At 48.4% G+C, this 19,890-nt stretch overlaps 2 protein-coding genes across 5 annotated transcripts; one reads left to right on the plus strand and one right to left on the minus strand.

Moving 5' to 3' along the window:
* Positions 1-220: 220 nt before the first annotated feature.
* On the plus strand, positions 221-15,782 carry LOC127309580 (uncharacterized). Of its 4 annotated transcripts, none has more exons than XR_007857237.2 (6): positions 221-1,761; positions 2,025-2,168; positions 2,343-2,459; positions 2,696-3,496; positions 3,766-3,884; positions 14,298-15,782. XR_007857237.2 is itself a non-coding variant. In XM_051340381.2 (4 exons), exons 1-4 carry the CDS (start codon positions 358-360, stop codon positions 3,302-3,304), a joined length of 2,274 nt encoding a protein of 757 aa, XP_051196341.1. In that variant the 5' UTR covers positions 221-357; the 3' UTR covers positions 3,305-3,608. The 4 variants fall into 4 exon arrangements, 1 of the variants encoding a protein (XP_051196341.1); XR_007857232.2 differs by lacking the exon at positions 14,298-15,782 and adding an exon at positions 4,041-4,248; XR_007857231.2 differs by lacking the exon at positions 14,298-15,782 and having other exon boundaries at positions 3,766-4,248.
* A 2,622-nt stretch (positions 15,783-18,404) lies between these two features.
* LOC127309603 (ethylene-responsive transcription factor ERF035-like) lies at positions 18,405-19,562 on the minus strand. The gene has a single exon (XM_051340392.2). The coding sequence runs from the start codon at positions 19,480-19,482 to the stop codon at positions 18,649-18,651; it is 834 nt and encodes a 277-aa protein (XP_051196352.1). The 5' UTR covers positions 19,483-19,562; the 3' UTR covers positions 18,405-18,648.
* Between the last annotated feature and the right edge of the window lie 328 nt (positions 19,563-19,890).

Consider the following 19,890-nt stretch of genomic DNA (forward strand, 5'->3'; position numbering starts at 1 on the left):
AACGCGCTTGCTCTTCTCAAAAAAAAAAAAAAAAACTAACGCGCTTGCCTGCCCAGCGACTCGCCGAGACCATGACCCGTAACCACACCCACCAACAGCCTGACCCCCTACATCCGCTGGACCCACCAGTCAGCGAGCTGTTCCGGTCCATCCTCACGCAAAACGGTCCGAGCCAGCCAGCGAACGGAAGAAGACGGGGACAGTCAAGAGTGCGTAAACGGAACGCTTTGCCTTGCCCAGGGCGCCATTTCCAAATCTTCGAAAGCTCCGTTCCCGTTTCAAAATCTCCCGTGATCCCCAACGCGCCTCGCCTCCCATCCCCCGAAATTCCCCACCCAAAAACCCTACCGCGGCGAGATGCCGCCGGAGCCGGACTCCGCGGCGGGCCTCGCGGCGGCCGTCCTCGCCGCGTCCACCCCGCGCGCCGCGGCGGAGGCGGTCTCCTCGGTCGCGGCCTTCCTCCGCCGCCACCACGCGGACCAGCCGCGCGCCTTCTTCGCCGACGCGCTGCCCGCGCTGCTCTTCCGCCTCTTCGTCTCCCGCGCCCCCGACTCGCCGCCGTGCTTCCTCGACCTCGCCGCGCACGACCCCGCGCTCGCCTACCTCCTCGAGTCGCTCCTCGCGCCCTCGGGCCCGCTCCTCGCCGCCATCTCCGCCGCGGACCGCCACGCCCTCCTCCGCTTCACCTTCCCGCGCGAGCGGCTCCCCGACTGGCTCGGCTTCGCGCTATCCTCCTCCGATCAGGTGATCTCGCCGCTCCTCGCCGGCCGCGTCGGCTCCAAGCTCCACCTCTCCGTCTTCGAGTACTACCTCTTCTGGTTCGCGTACCACCCCATCCCCGCCACCACCTCTGCCAATCCATCCCCCGGCCCCTCAAAACCACCGCCCTCCACCTGGAAACCCTCGCTGAAACCGCGCGCCCGCCTCGAGAGCTGGGTGTCCACCATCGCCCCCACGGCGGGCCGCAACCCCGACTCCAAACCGCACACATCGCTCTACCTCAACCTTCTCCACGCCTACCTCAAGGAGTTCGTGCCCAGCGACTGCGCCCCGCCCCGCGGCACACTGCTGCACCAGAATTCCCGACACGGCGTGGACGCAGCCGAATCGTTCAGGCGAGTCGAGTTCCTCGTGCACACGCTCGTGCAGTTCTGGCTGGTCGGGAACGATTTCTCGCCGCTGCCCGTGCAGACCTCCCGCGCCTACGGGCTGCCTTTGCTCTCTCTCCTCTCCCGTGCAAACACCACACTCTCCGACAGGCTGCCGGCGCCAGGGCTCGGCAATGCCGTGAAGCTGCTGGTGATGTATCTGAACAGCAGCAGCGGTGTTCCAGATGTGCGCAATGTGTTCGACGCAATGCTCTCGAGGAAGAAGCCATGTGAGAGCCCAGCTGGGTACTGGAATCCGTTGCTGCAGAGGCCGCTGTATCGGTTTACGCTGAGGACGTTCCTGTTCTGCCCGATGGGCGCAGATATCGAAAACGTTGCACAGGCTTTTTCTGCATGGATGGTCTACATGGAACCATGGAAGGTTCAGCAAGGTGATTTCAATGAGTACGATCTGCCACCTCCTGGTGGGCGAAATGTGCATTGCGTTGGTGATGGGAAGAGGCTAAACTGTGATGCAGAGTACTCCCCGGCATGGCAGGGCTACGTGCTATCCAACTATCTGTTCTACAGCTCACTGGTTGTCCATTTCCTGCGGTTCGCTCATAAGTTTATCCATTCTGATGTCGCCTCAGTGCTGCAAATGGTATCAAAGGTTAGTAGAGACTTATTATTGCATCATATTTTCCAGAAACAGCTCGCCTTCTGCACAGTGGAATCATATCCATGGTATCCTGTATCTGTTTGATGTCATGCATATTTTACTATTCCATGGGCGGTTTTGAATTTTGCAAGATGTGCTATTCAGATGATTTATTCAAATCACAGCGAGAATGTTAACAGAACTAGGCCTTTCAGTACGTGATATTTGATGAGCTAATGACCATTTGCTCTTTCGCCGTTGTTTGGATTTTTCAGGTACTGCAAGTTTTGGGTTCCTCGGAATTATTGGGGCTTATCTACAAAGTTGATGCTGCTTATCATTCCAATCTTTCTGATTCCCAGTCCTGTTGTTTGGATGATGTGCTCAAGTATTTACCAGCTATCCGTGAGCAACTACAGGTACGAAACTGGATACATAGGAATACCATTGGCTGTTTCCTTTGAAATGCAAGCACCTCTTTTGTGGAGCTATGTAGCATTAGTTTTCATGTAAATTTCCACAAAAATGCAATGGTACTAAGAATGCTGAAATGTCTTTCTAAGCTAACTTTGATGTGCGTCTTCTGATTTCAGGACTGGGAGGATGGGTTATCGAAACACAACACTGATGTGTCTTTCTTGCATGTGGAGAGGAACTCTAACCTAAGGCTTTTCAGTTTCGATGATAATGGGGCTTACAACTTGCTTAAGGTGCATATAATGCAGTGTATAATTATGCTTAATTAAACCGGTGTTTTACTATTAACCATAAGCAGTTTAACTTTAGGGCCAAAAACTCTCCACACATTGACCAAAAGCTTGCTATGATCACCTGTTTACTTGGCAAATAACATGACTTCTTCTGTTGCTCTGTTTGAATTAATTCTGCTCCTGTTATTACACATATCGCAGAATACTGACTTACTATTGTTTCCCATTTTGTCCAGTTGCTGTTGCTAAGGGCTGAATCGGAGATTCAAGGTTTACCAGGTGATGCTATGATAACTCTCCAGACTCTGGATGTAATCAAATCCAATATGAAAAAGGTATTCTACAAGCATGTTGAAAGCTCCCAGGCAAACAATCTTCCAGAGGGAGAACACAACCAGCATCATGTACGTGGTGATGTATTCATACCTAAGCATCCAAGTCCAGGGAAAAGCTCACTGGCTGATATGAAAAATAATGGTGATTGGATGACGAGGCCCATCTCAGACACTGAAGTGGCCTGGCTTGCAAGGAGGCTGATCTGCTTTTCATCTTGGCTGAATGAAACCCTTCAACTTAAACATGCTGTCACAGATGTTGCCCCCACAGGCCCAATTATCATCAAGGTTGACCAAAATGAACCGAGCAGAGTTGGAGGCCCAAAGGATGCTGCCAGAATGGTGCTTGTTGGTGTCTTTACATTGTTCATGGTGGTGGGACAATGGATCCTGCGGTTCATGAGGATGCACAGGATTAGGATCAATCTCAGAATTCTTGCCTCCAAAAAGCTCCTGGCACTTGCTGTGCTGTACATGGTGTACAGTATAGCAAAGAATATGCTTTCTTGAGCTCTGCATCTCACTGCTGGTGTTGCTTTGCCAGTAATTGCTCAAACTTCCAAGTTATGCCTTGAGTAGAGCTGTAGAGGTGTTACATACGCTGTACAGTAATTCATAGGAGAAAAACTTCAGAGGACACTTTCGCAACTCTTTCAAACTTGTTTGGTTATCTTGTGCATATCATTGAGATCCCATTGGAAGGTGTGATACCTAGTTCTTCTTGCGCTCCTGTCCTGTAGATTTCAATCAGACAACTTTGGTGTAAGAAAATGTTTTGTGGATTTACGATGTAACTAAATGAACTTTGCTGGAATTCAGATATTGCATCTTCAGAAATATTGTCATGACTAAGTATGACCAGTCACAGTCAATTGTTGTCCTAGCAGAGAAGTTGATGTACCATAATGTTCCTTCAGTGGCAGTGTGCTCCATGCTGTTTTTTCTGATGATGGTGCTCTGTGCTGTTGCAGTCTGAAGAATGTTGTTTCATGCTTGCTGGTGAACAATTGACTAAACCTATAGGAGTGGTGTTTTCATATTACCTGGCTGGAAACCAGATTTCTTCTTCGTTTCAAGCTGAATCAATTAGGTACGGCTCTTAGTCTATGCCATATTGCCATGCCACTCTTCCTTTTTGTCTTAGAAATGCTAGCTTGACCACTTCGATTTTTTCTAAGGCAAAGTGTTATTGTTTTGATGTTATCACAATGGATGATTTGAGTGACTAAATTGTTTGAACTTGCAGCCTTTTAGATTTACAGGGGAATAGCTTGACCTATTGCTAGTAACTAATGCTTGTGGCCTTGGATGAACTCAACGTAAAAGGAGAACAATCAACCTGTATATTTCAACAAGAACTATATATGCACATAAGCTTCTTGTGTCATTTGACTCTGCATTTAAAATGTGCAACTCATTCTGATAGTATATTGAATTGTTTTTTGGTTGAGGTGTGTTAGAGTAGATATGTGTGTATTATATTTTGCCCATATGTTAGGGGCCCTTTTGCATATTGCACCTGTACATTGTACTATATATTGTGGCCTTTTGGCCCCCAGTAATACAACACAGATTATTCTCCTATCATGGTATCAGAGCCGTAAGGCTTCTTTTTTCGCATCGCAGCCGCCGCCGCCGCCCGCCTTGGCATCTCGCCGCCGCGCCCGGTCGCCGCCGCCGCCTCTCCTTCACTGGCTCCGGCCGCCCGCCCTCCAGCCGCCGCCTCCAGCCGCCCGTCCGCTGTTTCCTGGCCTCCCGCCGGCTGTTCTCGCCGTTCCGGCCGCCTCCCGTCGGCCGCCCGCTTCCCGCGCCACGCTCGCTGGCGCTGCTCCGGCCGCCGCCGGCGCTCGCCGGCCGCTGCTCGCCGCCCGCCCTCCAGGCCGCCCGTCCGCCTCCAGGCCGCCCGGCCGTCCGTCCGCCTCCAGGCCGCCCGGCTGCTCGTCCTCCAGGCCGCCCGTATGAGCTTCTGCTCCCGATCGATTTGGAGATCGATCTGATCTCCTGATCGGCTCGGCTCGGCTCCTTCGGCTCGGCTCCTGATCGGCTCGATCTGAGCTTCGGCTCGGCTCGGCTCGGCTCGGCTCGGCTCCGTCAGTTAGTAAAAAAAAAAAAAAAAAAAGCAAAAAAAAAAAAAAAAAAAAAAACGACATAGCTATTTATTCCTCGTCGGGTTTTGTTGCGATTCCGCGCTGCCCGGTGACTTTTGATGGCGCGAATTATACTGATTTCGCTGCTTTATGCGCGTCCACATGCGCGGTCTTCGTCTTTGGGGTGTGCTTTCCGGCGAGGTCCCTTGTCCGTCGCGCCCGTTGCTCCTACGGCGCCATCGCACCGACGCCCGTTTCCCTTGCCCCCGATGCTTCTCAGGAGGACAAGGATGCAGCCAAGAGTGCCGCCGAGCATCGCTCGGCCGATTATGACCTAAGGTTGAGGAGTATTCTCTGCATTTGTTGCGACCTACATTTGGATCTCGACCGACTACACTCGGTGGATCGATGATGATGCTCGTGCCGCTGCTGTTCTCACTTCCGGTGTTCTCGCCTCGCATGTCGCCGAGTTCATGAGTCTTCCCACCGCCGCCGCTCGGTGGGCTTTTCTTCGTCGGCGCTATCACCGTCCTGGGGATGCTCTTTATCCGTCTCGTGGTTCGTCAGAGCATGATCTTCAGCAGGTGATTCTACTATTGACGAAGTTCTATACTCGTAGTGCTGCTATTTGGCGTCGACTTGATTCTCTTCGCATACCGTGTGTGGCACTCCGTCCTCGTCGTTCGATCGTGCGCGCGGATCTGGAGTTTCAGCGCGTTTTGAGTTCTTGTCGCGGCTCCGCACGGAGTTTGAGCCGCGTCGTGCCTGCTTGCCCGTGGTCGTGTTCCGCTCTCCGAGGTACTCGCCGAGGCTGCGCGCAGAGGAGACTCGTCTTCGTGGTGCCGGTCTTCTTGCGGTTCCCTCCGCACTTGCCGCTCGTGGTCCTCCCGTGCCGTCTGCTCGTGGTTCTCTGTGCCGTCCCCTTCGTTGCGGTCTCCAAGACCGCCGTTACTCTCTCCTCCGCCGGTCCAGGGCCGAGTCGATCTCGCAGCCTCGTGGTCCTCGTCCTCCCCGCGCGCCTTCGTGGGCAAGGCCAGCCACGACGTCTCTGGCTGCCGGAGGAGGGACCCCGCCTACGTCGCCAGCACCTTGATAAGCTTGCTCGTCCCAGCTGGTTCTTCGAGCTCGTCTCTGTTGCGTTGTCTCCGATCAGGACATTATCCGTGGTCTTCGTGGTACGCTTTCGCTGCTACAGGCTCTTCTTCGACGGTGCTTTCTGGTTACGTATGCAGCTCTTACGGCACCGCGCGACCACCACCTTCTACACGATCAGTACGTCATCCCCGTGGTATCCGGATTCGGAGCTTCTTTTCATATGACTTCGCGTCTTCTATCCTTTCCGCTCTTCGCTCTCTTCTTTCTCCCGTCCGTGTTATCACGGTGATGGTTCCTCTCTTCCTGTTTCCGCCGAGGCACCCTTTCTACTTCATCTTTCTCTCGTTCTGATGTTTCTCATGTTCCTAGCCTTAAGATGAACCTGTTTTCTCGCTAGTCACCATCGATTTCGGTTGTCGCGTCATTCTTGACGCTGATTCTTGTGTCGTTCAGACCGCCGTACACGGTGCCCTGGTTGGAGCTGGCCCTCGCAGCCTTGAGTCCCCGGGCCTCGGGAGTTAGATCGCTTCGCGTTCCTTCCGCCGACACTTCATCCGCCACTCTCTCCGCAGCTTGCCGCTTCGTCACCGGTTCTTTTCAGCGGTGGCATCATCGGCCGGGTCACCTTTGTGGCTCCCGTTTATCGTCATTAGTTCGTCGTGGTCTTCCTCGGGGTCCGTCTCGGGAGATGTGTCTTTACATTCGTGTCGTGGTTGTAGGTTAGGCAAACAGATTCAGCTTCCCTATCCTACCGGTGCGTACGTATCTCAGCGACCTTTTGATTTAGTTCATTCGATGTTTGGGGTCCGGCTCCCTTTGCTTCCAAAGGGGGCCATCGATACTATATTTTGTTTATTGATGACTTTTCTGGTACACCTGGTTGTTTTTTATGCGCTCTCGCAGTGAGGTGCTTTCTATTTATCGCCGCTTTGTGGCCATGGTTCGTACTCGGTATTCCACTCCCATTCGTGTGTTTCGTGTCGACTCTGCAGGAGAGTATATCTCCCAAAGACTCGCGTGGTGTCCTTGTCGAGCAGGCACGCTTGCCCGCTTCTCGTGTCCCGCGCTCATGCTCAAAATGGTGTCGCCGAGCGTAAGCATCGTCATATTCTTGAGACTACCCGTGCTATGATGATTGCTTCCTCTCTTCCGCCGCATTTCGGGCGACGCTATCTCTACGTCCACTTATCTTATTAACATTCAGCCTTCGTCTGCTCTTCAAGGTGGCATTCCTCTCGAGCGTCTCTCGGCAGCTTGCCGGACTACTCGACTCTTCGTTTATTTGGTTGCGTTTGCTATGTTCTTCTCCCTCTCGCGAACGCACCAAACCGATCGTCACCGTTGAGTGTGTTTTCTCGGATACGTTGATGAGCATAAGGGCTATCGCTTGTTGGGACCCCGTTGGTCGTCGGATGCGCATCTCTCGTGACGTCACGTTTGATGAGACGCGTCCTTTCTATCCTCGTCCCACCTCTGGTACATACCCGGTGGATGATCTCTCTTTTCTTCTCCTTCTGATGCACCACCCTCTCGTCCCTCCCGTTTCTCCTCCCGATGCGCCCCCTCCGACTCCGGTGCCATCGTCGCCTCCTAGTTCTCCTTCCTCTTCTTCTTCGATTCCACCGGTCCTCCTTCTCCCTTGTCTCCTTTTCCCTTCCACTATTCTCGGCGTTCTACGCGTCCGGACTCTTCGCCCGATGATCCTTCTCCCTCCTCTTCCGATGAGTTGTCTTCTTCGATGATTCTCCTAGTTCTCCACCTCTTCCGCCCGTTCGTCGCGTCGTGCTCCTAACCGTTTCTCTCCCGGCCAAGACGGTCTCTGTCGTCTCCGAGCCGACTTCTTATCGGGATGCTAAGTGCCATCCCGAATGGCAGCTTGCCATGGCTGAGGAGATCGCTGCGCTTGAGCGCACCGGCACTGGGATCTTGTTTCTCCTCCTCCCGGTGTTCGTCCTATCACGTGTAAGTGGGTCTATAAAATTAAGACCCGCTCGATGGATCTCTTGAGCGCTATAAAGCGCGTCTTGTGGCACGTGGCTTTCAGCAGAGCACGGCCGTGATTATGATGAGACTTTTGCTCCCGTGGCTCATATGACCACCGTGCGTACTCTTCTTGCCGTTGCTTCGTTCGACGCTGGTCCGTCTCTCGGCTTGATGTTCGAACGCTTTTCTTAATGGCGAGTTGAGTGAGGAGGTTTACATGCAACCTCCTCCTGGGTATTCTGTTCCCGATGGGATGGTTTGTCGTCTTCGACGTTCTCTTTATGGCCTCGAAACAGGCCCTCGTGCCTGGTTTGAGCGCTTTGCCTCTGTGGTGACTGCTGCTGGTTTCTCTCCTAGTTTTCATGATCCAGCTATTTGTTCACACTTCTCCTCGTGGACGCACTCTTCTCCTTCTCTATGTTGATGATATGATCATTACCGGTGATGATCCCGAGTATATTGCCTTTGTCAAGGCTCGTCTTCGCGATCGATTTCTTATGACCGATCTTGGTCCTCTTCGCTATTTTCTTGGGATTGAGATTTCCTCCACTTCGATGGTTTTTATATCTCGGGAAAAGTATATTCACGATCTCCTTACTCGTGCTGCTCTTGTGGATGAGCGCACCGTTGAGACTCCTATGGAGCTTAATGTTAAGCTTCGTCCCACGATGGTGATCCTCTTCTCGATCCCACACGCTATCGCCATCTTGTTGGGAGTCTTGTTTATCTTCTTGTCACTCGTCCCGATATCTCTTATCCTGTTCATATTCTGAGTCAGTTTGTCTCAGCTCCTACCACCGTTCACTACAGTCATCTCCTTCGTGTCCTCCGTTATCTCCGTGGCACGATTACTCGTCGCCTTTTCTTTCCTAGTTCCAGTTCTCTCCAGCTCCAGTGCTACTCGGATGCTACTTGGGCGAGTGATCCTACGGATCGTCGTTCACTTTCTGCTTACTGTGTGTTTCTTGGTGGTTCGCTTGTTGCTTGGAAGACGAAGAAACAGGTAGCGGTTTCCCGTTCGAGTGTTGAGGCTGAGCTGCGGGCTATGGCTTCGTTGATTGCTGAGGTGACCTGGTTACGGTGGTTGCTTGCAGATTTTGGGGTCTCTGTTACGACACCCACTCCACTTTTTGTGTGACAAGACAAAGCTATCGATTGCACGTGATCCGGTCAAGCATGAGCTGACCAAGCATATTGGTGTTGATGCCTTTTATACACGTGCTCGTGTGCATGATCGGGTTGTTGCGCTTCATTATGTGCCTTGATTTACTGATTGGCGGATTTCTTTACAAAGGCACAGACTCGCGCAACATGACTTCTACTCTCCAAACTCGGTGTTGTGGATCCACCCGAGTTTGAGGGGTGTTAGAGTAGATATGTGTGTATTATATTTTGCCCATATGTTAGGGGCCCTTTTGCATATCGCACCAGACATCAGATTATATATTGTGGCGCTACTTCAAGAATACAACACAGATTATTCTCCTATCAAGGTGCACATGAATATTCATTTGGTGTTTGGTGAAGAATGTTTTTCAGTTGCACAGAATATTCGTTTTGTTTCCTTGGGCGGCGATTGCCTTTCAATCTTATAATGATAGAATTGAATGGCTTAAACAAATGCTGACCAAAAACAAAAATGGTGGCCAATGGAGAAGGCGCACCAACCTCTTCTCTAACTGTGCTATGATGCTGATATCTTCATCATTCAATTAACAATTCCTTAGGTTAGGTGGTGCATTCCTTTCCTCGAACACGTCTTGTGCTCAAGCCGCACATGATTACTCCCGCAAAGCCACATAAAAGAACAAAAGAACCAAATGGACCGCTGTGAATTGTTTCACTGGTAATCACAAATGCAATAATGCCAGGAAGAAAACACACCCATCAGATAATTCCTTTCCATGAAAATGCTCATCTTCAGCAACTGTTTGTACCCTTGAGGTTTCTTATCATAGGCTTATCAATGATTTTCCTGCACTGCTTAGCAAGGACCAAGGAACACCAAGAGGTGGAGAGGCATCAATCAGTGTTTAGGAAGCAAAGGACAGTACTCTGTACCCTAAAATACATGATAATCTGTGTTCACCAAGGCGCTAGATGCCAGTCGGGCGGCGGACCTAGTTGCCCATTAGGTATACCATCAAGGCCTCTACTGCTGATGTGTTAAGATGGATGCCCCTACTTCCTTAACCTTGCCTATTATCCTATCACAGTGCCAATTGAGAAATGACCCTTTTCCAAAATCTTTCATTAATGCAAGCATCCGAGCTTGTCTCCTTCAATCTTCCCATTCTGAATTCCAGGGATCAGAGGCCAAATCGGAAATCGTCCCATACAGACTCGTGTCTCCTGGATCATTGGACCTTATCTTTTGTTTGTATCTGTCCATGTACATATGTAACATAACCTACCAAATACCTGGACCCAACTGCTCTACTGTACCTTTACCGTTCTGCAACCTGAAGTTACTGGCTTAACAGAACAATTATTTTGCATGCCCAGGTCGAGTTGTTAGTTCCCGTGTCACTTTGTCCAGCAACAGTTCTGCACACATATAAGAATATCTCTGGCCTGCATGATCTGCTAGTTCTCCCTTTATAATTATAGTATAAGAATATCTCCACCCTGCATGATCTGCTATTTCTCCCTTTACAATCCTGTTATTATTGTACATACAAATTTGTATGATTGATTTGCTTTTTCACAAGGTTAGGCTTCCTTTGTCCCCTCAAAATAAATTAAATAATGGAATGTGAAACATGTCTGTTCTATTATTTTCACCACTTCTCCACTTTTCAGTCTGGCCTAGAAAATAAGCACTACTGTAATGCATGCTACACATTCACGCTGCATATATCCATGCATCATTAGACGACTAGGTTTGTTACAATAAAGGGAAAGTATTAGATGCTTACGATTAACTGCTTTCTCCCTTTATAAAAGGAGAAAGGTAGGATTAGGGTGGGGCAAATGAGTTAAAGCTTGGATTGAAGAGATGTATCTTTTCTTAGGATAGAAAGCATATGCATGCATGCAACACGATGGTATGGTATGGTAGGATGAACAATTAAGCTCTGGGTGCCAGTGACTTGGTAGGCCACTATTTGTCCTCCACCATCCTTGGATGTGAAGTGAAACGGCAAAAGAAGAGACACAGGGCAATGACAAAACACCTTGACCCCATTGTTATTGGAAGAACGGTTTGGTGTTGCTCAGCGATGATGCATGACCGATTCCCAACGATAAATGCCAGCATCAAAGAAACAAAATATGTGCAATGTGCCAATCATCGTAACTTTCCATAATGTTGTATATTCCCCAAACTTACGTTATTAGGATGAATTTATTAGGCCGCACATGTAGAGCAAATAGCGAATTTAGCTGCTGCTAACTTTTATTGGGGGTATTAAGTCTGATTTATGCATCTTTCACTCATTTTTTGGGGGAATTCTAGTATTCTAATCTTTGGATGTGGTTGAAGCTTGTGAAATCTTAGAAGCAACTGACACATTTAATTTATGGACAGCTTTGTAGTCCTGTGACATAATACGACTTAACTGAGTTTGAATTAGTTGCTGGCTGTTGCACTCTTTTCAATTCTGAAAACTCCATTTCAATAGCAGATTGTGACGAGGCATCAGCTTAATTGATACTACGTAGTATGGTCCATATATACCCTGTGTGGCAACAGTTTATATCAACTAACCGCCTATCTACATAAAATGGGCAGCATCAATTCAATATCTCTTTTAGTTGCTGCCAATTAATATACATATAGACGTATTAATATAATGCACTGCATCTCGTGAATACTGTGACTTGGTGGTCGTTAATCAGAGAGCTATGGCCTACCAACACAATCTACCATCCAGCTAGGCTCTTGTTTTTTAGATGAGTTGTCTACTTTATGGTTTGTGAAGGTACCAGCACACACACACGTACACATACACATGCTGGTGCCTGGTGGATAACTCAAAAACTGAAATTAAACACAGACCATGCATTTTTTACTTGTTTGGTATTTCTGTTGGACGGATGTGATTTAGCTTCTGATTTTTAGAGAGAGGGAGAGAGGGAGAGGAGATACATTCATACATACTTGGATGTCTGCTTATGGCTATCATGCATATGCTTCTTTTCTCGCAGTACTTTGGCATCATTCATAATTCCCGTTTGTTGCTTCTGTTGCATGGTAGCTAGCTTGCCTTGTTCTCTTGCACATCAATCCTTTGCTGGACCAGCAGCAGCTGTTCTCCCATGATGTGTTATTCACAGTTGCAATTGCGTGGCCGTCGTGTATTGCATGCATGTATATGCATCGTACGGCTGGTAGGTGTAGCTTAGCTTGGGTGCCGGCTTGCCAAGGGAAACTAACTGTGTAAGGTAGGGTATGTATGATGCATGTGAACATGTATGGTCTCTATCTGCGTACGTATATTGCCTCATAATAATCTCATTTTCTCGGTAGGTCCGGGCACAGTTCAGGTGTGTATTATGTCATCCGTGTACTGTGGGTAGACAGTACACAATGTCTGGCACACATTGTACAACATACCTAAGGGAAACATTCTGTAGAAATAGACTAACAAAATTAACCCATCTCTGGCGTAGTACTTTTCAGAATTATGAAGTACTAATCGCACATCTCTGTTGTTTTTGAGCAGCCTGGATTATTTATCATCTTTGTTGATTTTTAGTAGTAGCATGAAGTATCATGATAATTGACGGGATCTTTCCAAGGGTTAAGTGGTGCAGACATTATTAGCTCTGCTTTACAAGTCTTTACATTTTGACCCAGCAGCGATATACTCATCTTATTCGTCCTTTATTGGAAATGATTCTGACTTCGCACACATTACATTTTGGTTAGTTTGCTTATATGACAGCTCTCTAGATCAGAGAAAGTAAAAGAAGTGAAATAGACGAACATAGCTATAGCTGCAAAGTCTGCAATCTAGAGGGAAATTAAACTTTGGACGTGTCATGGGCATCAACAACGACTTAACGTTCACCAGCTGGTGTGATGTTCTTTTCAACAGCCAGCTGTTGCAACTGTGCGAAGAATTAAGTAAATAAAATGCATCTGTCAACAGTTATCATAATAGTTAGTCTTTCAAATTAATCTTAAATGTAAAATAGGTAACAGTAGAGCAATTATTTTCTTAGAAAGCAGCAAAAGGATTGCTTGATGATATCAGTAGAGAAGAAACTTCAAACATTTTTACATAACAACTAGCTATAAAGCATTCTACATATATTAAGCCCTTAGTATTTAGTATTAAAGAATTTGTGCAATCTCTTAGCTCACGTCGTGCCCAAGGTCTGGCTTCGTACTTAATCCTTGATAGGGTGAGCTTCGGCGTTTCTTGATTTGTTTTAGAAGTACCGAGAGTTGCGCTCCTTCCAAATTCCTAAAGGATTAGTATAAACCACCATTGAACAAGTAGACGACTTTTCAGTCTTTTCTTCTGAAATGATAGTACTTGGTATCATTGACTTTTTATGGTCTTCAGAGTTGGCCAATAATAACCAATACTAATGTAAAGTATTGTTGCATGATAAATCTTGGTGTTAGAAGAATAAATTGACCATAGATTAGAACGCTAGATCGCTCCAAGTCTACAAACAAAAGTAGGCGTACATTACTAGCTGCTGGTCACCTCACTGTGCATGTTAATCTATCCCATCCTACCTTAGTCTGAGCATAGACTAACTCATCTGATATGATTTATCAAGCGACCATGCATGTTCTGGTCAAATTTATGATGGGTTTGATGCTCAACTAATTCGAAGTGACCTATCATGACTATGCCATAATATCTCTGTAACTACTGTATACTCTCACTAAGCGACATGCATGAACAGCTCTCTGCCTCCAAAGATTTTCAGATCTGGCACGAGTGATACATTTTCTTTGTATGCAGGGACATGGTCATCACTGATGGCCAAGTCAAAAGTGAAAAACCTCTATGCAAGTTAGGAATATTCTTTCAGACATATAATATACAGGGGAGACAAGAGTTTGTAATACTATTACTCTTTGATCGACCAATGCGCATAAGAAGACTAATGTGTCAGACTAACATGCCAAATGGCCCTATTTAACTCATAATGGATTTAAAATTAGTTTACGAGATTTGCTTCGATTTTTCCGTGGACTTGTTGGTATCATTCTTCTCATAAGGTTATTTCCTCTCAAGAATACTTGCAAGTGGAAGTTAGCTTAGTACCGTCGCTAACAGGTTTAAATTATAAAATAATCTGATGTTGGTAGCTCAGTTTGTTTCTCTCCATGAATGCGAATATCATCAAACGTGGTTAGCTATTTTTTGTAGGTCCGAACGAGAGGAAAATAGGAGGAGAAGGCCTGTTTTTTTTTCCAAAGGTATCACATGGATGCATATGTCTTGTCTTGTGAAGCATCTCATGATGGCAAGTGAAAGCTAGCTAAGCCATCAGCATCTGCTGCAGCACCCATATGATGAGCTTCCTTTCCAACAGTAAACAACTGTTAAGGCTGCATCCGAGTCACGATCTCCTTCTCCTCTACTACTTTGCACCGGAGAGATGCATGCAGATGCAATGGTCAAGCAAGACACACAAGTAAGCGTACTACCTGGGGGCCTTGCTGCTGCTTTATTCCTTGCTTGTAGCCGTAGCACTGTGCTCCTCGCCCCTTTGCTCTACGGATTTGCCCCTTTCGCCCTGAAAGCAACTGAGCTAGAGTCAATTACCAAAAGAAAATAAAAAATGCACCCTTTTGTTGTTGCCTAGTCATTGTTAACAACTTTGAGTTTGGCACTGTTTCTTTTTTTCCCTCAGAGGTTCACATCCCGGGGGCCAACTGACATGTATATGTGCATATGTAGGAACATTTGGGCATCATTAGATTGAGATTCGTACGTTTCTAAACCACCTTGGATTGATGTGCATTTGGTCAAGCTAGCTACACTACATAGATAGCTAGCATATTAGTAGTGATAACCAGGCATCCTCAATTGTAGCCACAACATACAAGCTAGCTAGCCAGTACTATGCGATATGCTTCCATCATCATGTTGTTATGATCAGCTTTATTTTAGTGTATTTGCTTTGCGCCAAGATGTTTTTTTAGACCCTCTTGCACATCCATTGCGAAATTGCGTCGTGGTGTAGCATATGCCCTACTTACGGGCAATAAGTAGGCCATGATGAGGTTAGCAATCGATCACAACTTTGCAACGAACAAACACTACCATTTCAAAGATTTGCTTTTGATCGATCTCTGCTCCCAGGGTTCTCGCTTTGCATTCATGAGTAGTGTGTGCGTGCTTGATGGGACTCCAGTGTGCATGCAATTTCTCGATGCAAAACCCCATCTGCAAGATTTTGCTGTCGCTTCCGTGCAATCTCGCGGAAAGGGATGGGGCGGCATGTCAGTCTCTTATATCAATAACAGGACAAATCAATTAGGCCATGGACTGAATCACGTACTAATAGTACGTACTATAGTGCATATAATTGCCTGTACCATGTAGTAGAGGGGTAGCTTTTGTTAATCGTGACGCGATCAGGTCCTGGAAAAATTAATCGTACACGCGGACCAATTGAAGCTTTATGCTTGTATAGTACTGGTACGTCAGTAACCATCTGCTAATTAATTGGCGTTGGTTGAGGCCATGCTTTCGGTAAACTAACTGATCGCTCGCTCCCTAATTAACACGGCCTAGATGACACCTCATTTTCTCCTTTCTGCCTAGATCTAGGGATTATTAGACGGTGAGAGCATGCCAGACGGTAACAGGCAGGGGCGATTAGCACTTGGTAGCAACATGTTTAGTCTGAGTGGAAGGTAAGTGCTGTTGCCATTCTCTCCTACTTTTCTTACACTTCCCGTCGGCCCCGTACGGCCCGTCTCATTCTCTAGTTAGCATATTGCGTAAGATAAAAAAAAAATTGTAGGGAAGAACGAGCTGTAAATTTCTCATTTGCTGCGACCCTATTCACTCTGACGGCTCAGTTCAAACTAACTTGCAGAGTTGTCGATCGTACGGAGCTAACGTAAAAACTGTGGAACTGATTCGCCGAGCAGGTAACCGGCGAGCGCAACGGATGATCGGGATCGGTGGACCTGTCACAGCCAAGCGCGAGTTTTTAACCAGAGCCATGACAACGGTAACTCGCGTTTAAGTTCGTTGTTAGCAACGTTTCGTGATCGGTGGATCCGTCACAGCCAAGTGCTAGTTTTTCACCGGCCATGACAGCGGTAACTCGCCTTCAACTTGGTTAGCAACGTTTCCATCGCCCGCATATCAGTTCCCGACTTCTCTTGATCAGTCGGATTCCGCCAGTAAATTTTTTTTGTCCTTGGGAATGAGCGGGTAAAATACTCCATGCTTGAACTTGAACTAGAGTGCAGAATCTTGGGAGAGCTAGGACAGTCGTACGTATTGCTGGCGTCAGCTCGGGCGCCTCTTACTTAAGACACTGATGATCTCCCGCTTAATAGTTTCGGCGTTGCTGGCCAATTAAATGGGACACGTGGGTGACAACTGTGTCCAGCTCGGCGCATCTCCTTTTCTTTCTTGAACAGCCAGCCACACAGGACGCGTCGCTCTCCCGTTCACCTGGACTGTACATGTATACGTAGGCACACATCCACGTGCGTACGATGTGCTATACGCAAGGCAACCACTCACCTACCATTCTACTACCAAGAGAAGAGATGGAGCACGTACGTCTACTTACAGTTGTAGATTACGTATTCGTATTTGGAAGGAGATCCTTGCTTCGTGTGGCATCCATAACATGATTCCAAAGCTTTGGGTAAATGAAACCTTCTCCGTTAGTGATCGGTGGGCCAAACTAACTCTAAAAAAAAGAGGGAAGGACGTGAAGGCGGTGGCCTCTTTAGCCACGCTCATCTCTTCGGAAGTTTGGAAGAAGCCAAACCCGACCTACCAAAGAGAACAGATGGAGTACGTAGGTCTACTCAACAATTACGGATTCTCTATTCGTATTTGGAAGGAGAGATCCTTGCTTGGTGTGGCATCCATAACATGAGCTTCAGGTAAATGAAACCTCCGTCGATAATCGGTGGGCCAAACTAACTCTATCTAAAAGAAGAGGGAAGGAGAGGAAGGCGGTGGCCTCTTTAGCGACGCTCATCTCTTGGAAAGTTTGGAAGGAGCGAAATGATAGAGCCTTCTGGCACGCATCTTGCAATGCTTAAGAGTTATGGACGAGGCAAAGGGTTGGTGTCTTTGCCGGAGCAAATTTTTTGAATAATGTAATACTGGCCAAGTACAAAGTGCTAGGGCTTGCCCTAGGCATTTGTATTAATGAAAATACTCTCTCGGATTGAATTTAATCCACGCGAGCTGGACAGCGAGAGTAGCTTAGGTACGCAGCACGTAAGCCACGTCAATTAAACCCAACCAAAGGAAGTACTGTAGCAAATATTTTGCCTTGCTTAAAAAAAAAAGTACCAGAGCCCAGCGATCGTTCAATCGCTGCCACAGAGAGCGGCCATCATCCGGCTGTCCTGTTGCCTACGTGGCAGCAACCTTGGCCGAGTCACCCTCCACCATGGCCGGCCTTCCAAGCCTAGTAGTAGTAGCTAGGGAGATGCAATTAAGGCGGCTGTGATCCCTCGCCTCGGAGATGACACGGTTGCCTTGTTCGGAGAGGCAGTGTCTCCCTGCAGCGAAAGGGCATCAGAGCATGCATATGCATATGCAGGGTCAGACCACATGCTTGGTAAGTGGGAGCATTAGCTTTCGCACTGGACATGATGGACCTGCTTAAAATAACCTCAGTCTCGCTGTAGAAGAAGAATCTCATTCCCTCCCTTCTTGATCGATCGGGGGAGCTTTCCAAAGTAGCTGGTGCCAAAAGGAGGGAAAAAGCAGGGGAGGGAAGAAGCCAGCGGAAGAAGAAGGTGAGGAAGAAGATGAGATGCCGCACTGGAGCCACATGAGGAGTGCCGTCTTTTGTCTCCTCTGCACACTGCTTGCTGGCTTGCTTGCCTGATCGATCATGGAGATGGAGGAGACCAACACCAGCCAAACGATCTCATATCTACTAAACCTTTCTTCTGCGGGTTTCTAACTGATTTTACTAGCGAAACCAAAAGTATCTGGCTAGACACGGATTTACAACGTTAACTGAAGGAGCTGATGGTAGTAATGAGTACATCTTTTGATTGACAGCAGTTGCTAATAACTAAACAAGCAGGGGATGGAATAGATTAAGTTATGGAAGTCAGCATCAGTGGCCTCTTAGCTTTCACCTTCGTGGTGACACCGTTTCATGTTTTTTTTATCATCGATCTCAATTCCCATTGTATGAGACTAGTAGAGTAAGATTTTTCCTCTGGGGATACCCAGTGCAGTACATAGAGTACTCGGAGCATAACGAATACTACAGTACATCAACCTAAAATCTAGCAAAGGTCAACCATGAGAATTCACACATCGCTATGTAATAATTAACCCACAGGTAACATGTAGTACTCCTGCAGTACATAGAGTAGTCGCATTTTCTTTCGCGTATACTACTATATATATTACTCCCTTATTAGGCCAAGAAAGTAAAAAAAACAGAGGCAAACTAGTGAAAAAAAAGCAAAGAAGAAATTGAACTAGCGATTAAGTACCCTATATATACTAGTATATTTTTTGATTGACTGGTCTTGCCAAGCATCTGCTACTCCCAAAGGAGTGGCTCCTCGAGCCGGAGCTCCGCATTGACCTCCTCCACGTCGGGGAGCGGAATCCACATGGTGGCCGAGAACCCGAACCCATCCCGGATGTCAAGGAGCAGGTCCGGCAGGTCGAACAGCTGCAGCTCCGCCTCCGCCTTCGCCTCATCCCCGCTCGTTGGCGTGGCAGCAGCAGACTCCGGCTCAGCGGCGGCGCCGGCGTCGTTCTTCTCTTCTTGGACGGTGCCCTCCTCCTGCGACTGATCGGCGGACGACGACGACGGCGAGGCCGTGAACGCGGCGGCCAATGCGGCGGCGGCCTGCACGTCCTTGGGCGCCGGCGACGCGGCGCGCGGGAGGACGTCGGCGAGCTCCGGGAAGTTGAGGTGCGCGGCGCGGGCGCCCTTGATGGCGAGCGCGGCGACGTCGTGCGCGCGCGCCGCCATCTCGGCGGTGGGGAACGTGCCCAGCCAGATGCGCGACTTCTTGCGCGGCTCGCGGATCTCCGACACCCACTTGCCCCACGCCCGCATCCGCACGCCGCGGTACACCGGGTGCTTCCCGTCGCTGCTCCGCTTCCTCTGCTTCTGCTTCTTCGTCGTCGTCTTCCCCTCCTCCGTCTCCGTCTCCACCGCCATCTCCTCCTCATCCCTCTCCTCTTCCTCCTCCAGCTGCCGCTTGCGCGGCGCGGGCGCCGCGGCATTGACGGCTCTCGCCGGCGAGGAAGGGCAGGACGACGAGTCCGTGACGGTGGACGAGCATGACATGGACGTGGAGCTGGTCGTGTAGGACGACGACGACGAGGAGGTTTCTTGTAGCTCCCGAGCAGCAGGCACCATGGCTGCAGTGCGTGCAGTGGGTGCACAGCACGACGAGGAGGAGTATGGTTTTGCTCCTGGACTTGCGGTGGTGTGCGTCTGTTCGTATCTGCAGTGAGGGGTTATATGATGGAGGAAGCGGGATTTGTTTACTGGAAAAAAAGCCTAATTAAAAAACCGTGGGAGGGTGCTTCTATATATGCTTGGCGCCCCCTGCTTTTGTCCCCACGGTTTTGTTTTCAGGTGCATTTGTTCATCATTGGGGTTTTCGGTGCCTTTGTGGTACTGCATGATATAATCTGGTTTAGTTGGCTTTATAGATTCAACGGTACAATTTTTTGAGTGGTTGTGGTCTTGGGGCTAGGACAACATGTAGGTTAGTGTTGATATACTGAACATATGCATGGTAATTCTCGACCAACCATTATG

Source organism: Lolium perenne, chromosome 1 (genome assembly GCF_019359855.2).
Source record: "Lolium perenne isolate Kyuss_39 chromosome 1, Kyuss_2.0, whole genome shotgun sequence".
Lineage (NCBI taxonomy): Eukaryota > Viridiplantae > Streptophyta > Magnoliopsida > Poales > Poaceae > Lolium > Lolium perenne.

What these genes read in the sequence shown, in the direction of transcription:
- LOC127309580 (XM_051340381.2), top strand. Translation starts at nt 358, where the DNA reads ATGCCGCCGGAGCCGGACTCCGCGGCGGGCCTCGCGGCGGCCGTCCTC. An exon ending in CTATCCGTGAGCAACTACAG is followed by an intron (nt 2,169 to 2,342) that starts GTACGAAACTGG and finishes TTCTGATTTCAG; the next exon opens with GACTGGGAGGATGGGTTATC. An exon ending in GGGCTTACAACTTGCTTAAG is followed by an intron (nt 2,460 to 2,695) that starts GTGCATATAATG and finishes CATTTTGTCCAG; the next exon opens with TTGCTGTTGCTAAGGGCTGA.
- LOC127309603 (XM_051340392.2), bottom strand. Translation starts at nt 19,482, where the DNA reads ATGGTGCCTGCTGCTCGGGAGCTACAAGAAACCTCCTCGTCGTCGTCG.